This window comes from Nematolebias whitei, chromosome 19 (assembly GCF_014905685.2).
Source record: "Nematolebias whitei isolate Nwh7 chromosome 19, NemWhi1, whole genome shotgun sequence".
NCBI classification, from domain to species: domain Eukaryota; kingdom Metazoa; phylum Chordata; class Actinopteri; order Cyprinodontiformes; family Rivulidae; genus Nematolebias; species Nematolebias whitei.
The window spans coordinates 4755353-4759601 of NC_056516.1; the positions used below are offsets into that span (position 1 = coordinate 4755353).

General features: G+C 42.8%; 1 protein-coding gene across 1 annotated transcript in view; it reads left to right on the forward strand.

Moving 5' to 3' along the window:
* zgc:153012 (uncharacterized protein LOC777626 homolog) overlaps positions 1 to 1450 on the forward strand; it is a gene marked incomplete in the record, with an annotated part of 31040 nt that extends 29590 nt beyond the window's left edge. Inside the window, 1 exon segment of the mRNA XM_037692814.1 lies at positions 894 to 1450. Coding sequence (XP_037548742.1) covers positions 894 to 1079 — 186 coding nt within the window.
* Between the last annotated feature and the right edge of the window lie 2799 nt (positions 1451 to 4249).

Here is a 4249-nt window from a genome sequence, read left to right on the forward strand (position 1 = left end):
CCACATGTCCTCATCTGTTTCCACCTGTCCTCACTTGGTTCCACCTATTTCCACCTGTCCTCACCTGTCTCCACGTGTTTCCACCTGTCCTGACTTGTTTCCAACTGATTCCACCTGTTTTCACTTGTTTGCACTTGTCCTCACCTGTTTCCACTGGTTTCCACTGTTTCCTGACTTCCTGTCCTCACTTGTCCTTACCTCTTTTCACCTGTTTCAACCTGTCCTCAGTTGTTTCCACCTGTTTCCACCTGTCCTCAACTTATTTAACTTGTTTTCAACTGTTTCCACCTGTCCTCACTTTTTTCCACCTGTTTCCACCGTCCTCACTTATTTTCACCTGTTTCCACCTGTCCTCATCTGTTTTCACCTGTCCTCACTTGTTTCCACTTTTTTCCACCTGTCCTCACTTGTCCTCACCTGTTTTCACCTGTTTCCTGGTTTTCCTGTTCTCACTTGTCCCTGCCTGTTTTCACCTGTTTTCACCTGTTTCCACCCGTCATCGCTTGGTTTCACTTGTTTCCACTTGTTTCACCTGTCCTCACTTGTCCTCACCTGTTTTCACCTGTTTCGACTTCTTTCCACCTGTTTCCATTTGTCCTCACCTGTTTCAACTTCTTTCCAGCTGTTTCCATCCGTTTTCACCTGTTTTCACCTGTCCTCTTCTGTTTCCTCCTATTTCCACCTTATCCCACCTGTCCTCACCTGTTCCCACCTGTCCTCAACTGTTTCCATATCTTTCCTTCTGTTTTCACCTTTTTCCATCTGTACTCTTCTGTTTCCACCTGTTTCCACCTGATCCCACCTGTCCTCACCTGTTTCCATCTGTTCCCACTTGTCCTCACTTGTTTCCATCTGTTTTCACCCGACTTCTCCGCCTGTCTCTCCCTCCACAGGACCTGGTGAAGAGTCACCTGATGCTGGCGGTTCGTGAGGAGGTGGAGCTTCTCAGGGAACAGATCAGGGACCTGCAGGAGAAGAACCAGCAGCTGGAGAGAGAGAACCACATCCTGAGAGCGCTGACACACAACTACACAACGTCCACACAACACAACAGCAACAACAATACAACGTTTATGTGAACTTAATAACGAGACCTTCTGATGCAACGCAAATTACCAGGAACACACCTGAGCAAGGGCTTGCTGCTCGGGTGATAGTGTTGCTATGGTAACATGTTTAACAGACAGACTGGGCCTGGACGCTTTGACAACAGCGGCTGTGACCGGCTGATGTTTTTATTTTATGTTTGGAGGAAGTCATAGTGTTTTCTGTTTCTTTTTAAGGCCCAAGAGTCAAGTTCTCTTTAATTTACAACTGGTTTTTTTTATAAAAGAGGAGATACAAAGAAAACTTTCAGTTTACCTGAGGAAAACCTTTCTCTGAATATGTGAGTGACTTTGCAAACATCAGCATCAACCAACAGTAGTCTTCATTATACTGTATATATGTGTGTGTGTGTGTGTGTGTGTCCTTGTTTATGCTACTTTGTGAGGCCCATTTTTCCAACTTATACTGCATTGTGAGGACCAACTGCTCCTTATGGGGCCCAAAGCCCGGGCCCCATAAGAAGAAGTCCCGTTGGTGGGTTAGGGGCTAGGTTTAGGACTAAGGTGTGAATTGAGGATGTGTTAGGTTTAGGGTTAGGTATGTACTGGTAATGGTTAGGTTAAGGATAAAGGTCATGGTTAGGCTATAGAAATGAATGAAAAATGAATGGAAGTCAGTGCAAAGGCCCTATAAAGATAGCAGAACAAACCTCTCTGTGTGTGTGTGTGTGTGTGTGTGTGTGTGTGTGTGTGTGTGTGTGTGTGTGTGTGTGTGTGTGTGTGTGTGTGTGTGTGTGTGTGTGTGTGTGTGTGTGTGTGTGTGTGAATATGAAAGGGAAAAAAACGTGTCTAATGATGATAGTGGCGATAACTTGATGCTGCTTTCAACCAATAAAGAGAACCAGAGCCACAGTTTGACCCAATCAGAGCAGAGCAGGGCGGGGCCTGCTGTCTGGTTCACGGTGGATGTTCGCAGTGTTCCTAACTTAGAGACAGACTGCAGGTGAGAGCACCAATCAGTGATTCCTGGACTGTTTTCCAAGGAGGACAGGCTGCTAACCTAACCAAAGGTGATGACATGTAATACATTACTAAATGTCTACATATTGAACATTATTAACACTACAAGAGAAATATTTATGCCCCAGATTATAACAAAGATGTGTTTCTGTTTCTCTCCGTGAGAGTCAGTTTCAGGTGTTTGGATCATAAATATCTGCTAAATTAAATGCAAATAAATTCTGCATGATGTTTTAACAACAAGATGTGTTTGTTTGGATGAGCTAAACTTGATTAAATTTAAAATCATACTGAGGTAACTGTACTGTGATGAATGTAATTTAATAAATGATGAAATCTAAAAATAAATAGTATTAATGGCTACATGAGCTGAAATCCTGTAAATATATCTTTGAGTGAAATATTCATTTTAGGGGAGAAATCTGTCAGTCTGGCAATTGAAAAATACTTAAGTTAGTTTGTCCAGACCTGACTGAACAGTGTTGGATTGTATACCTGGATTATTGAGCGTGGACTTGGGTGTTTTTGAACCATTTTGATATGACTGTCAACAAGGGAGAAGGCAGGCACCGGATGAGAGGGTGTGCCCCAGGCACCATCTTAGCACCAACATAACAGTTTTTTTCCACTTTGCAGTAAGCTGTTGGGGGAGAATCCGTTTTGTTTGGTGTTCCCTCAGACTTTTTCATTCATTCAACCTTTATTTAGACAGGTAAATCATATGGAGCCTCGAGGACTCAATTACAAGAGAGACCTGATTTCAACAAAGAATTAAAGCTGCAAGCAGCATTGAAGGCCCTCGCAGCAAAGCGCCACTCTGGCCTTACGGCGACCGTGGGAGCTCGAGCGACTCCGCCCAGTCGCCATTGCGAATGCTCTTGCGCCCGTCCCGTGCCCGTTCACCAGGGTGAGCATTCGCCGAACCTTCGACTCCACCAGCGACTGCGGGAGCTTCAGCAACGCCTCCCAGTCGCCGTCGCAAAAGCTCTCATGCCATTCTCGCACACGTCCACCAGGGTGCGCATATGCCGAAACTTTGCAATCACCTCCCGCCCATATCAGTATGAGTCTGGCTTCAAGCCTTACAAGTTTGGCTAAAGTCTGACCTTCCAGACGTGAGTTTTTGTCACTTCCTGTTTTGTCACGGATGTAAAGGACTTAATTTAGGCTTTTCAACATGTCATATGTGGTAATCAACATTTAGCGAGTATGGTTTCAGTCTGAAATCTTACACAGTGCCAAGCTGGAAGAGTCATCCAATAATCATCAGTTTTTTTCTCTGAGTGGGCTGGACTTAAGATAAGTCATGAATATACATATATATATATACATATATATATATATATATTTATATATAATGTATATATATATATATATATACATATATATAAATATACATATATATACATATATATATATGTATATATACATATATATAAATATACATATATATACATATATATATATATATATACACATACAGTTATATATATTTTATATATAACCACATATTACCACCATGTATATACACATACAGACATTATAATTTAATTATCTCATATATATATCCGTGGTCTGCCGCTGTTGGACCTGGGAGCCGCTGAAACCGAGCTGTTTACGGCGGAGACCCGGTCCGTGGACGATTGGACCTGCGAGCCGCTGAAACCGAGGAAGCTAAACTACAGCTGTGGTATCTGGGAGCTGTTGCAACCGGGACCTGGTCTGTCACTGTTGGGGCTGCAAACTTCTGGACCGAGTGAATCGTGAGACCACGTGGGACCTGGAGGTTGTTACCGCTAGGCCTCGGCTAGACCTCGCTAGGCCTCGGCTAACAACATAAGCTAATATCATAAGCTAACAACATAAGCCTGTGAACCTCGTGGCTGGATCCTGTGCTTCTGAGAGTTGAGACCAATAATCCAGAAGTATTGTGAGTAATGCCAAGCAAATACATAGATAAGAGACAAATGTCGGAAAATAATTCAGAAGATATGGAGGAAGTTAAAAAATCTTTGAACTTTATGAGTGCTGAACTGACTAGGGTATCTGCTAAATGTGAATTACTGACAGGACTGTATGAAGAAGTGAGACAATTGAAAGAACTGATGACTAATAAAGACAGAAAAATAGCTGAACTAGAACAGAAAGTAGACGACATGGAACAATACACAAGACTAGACAAC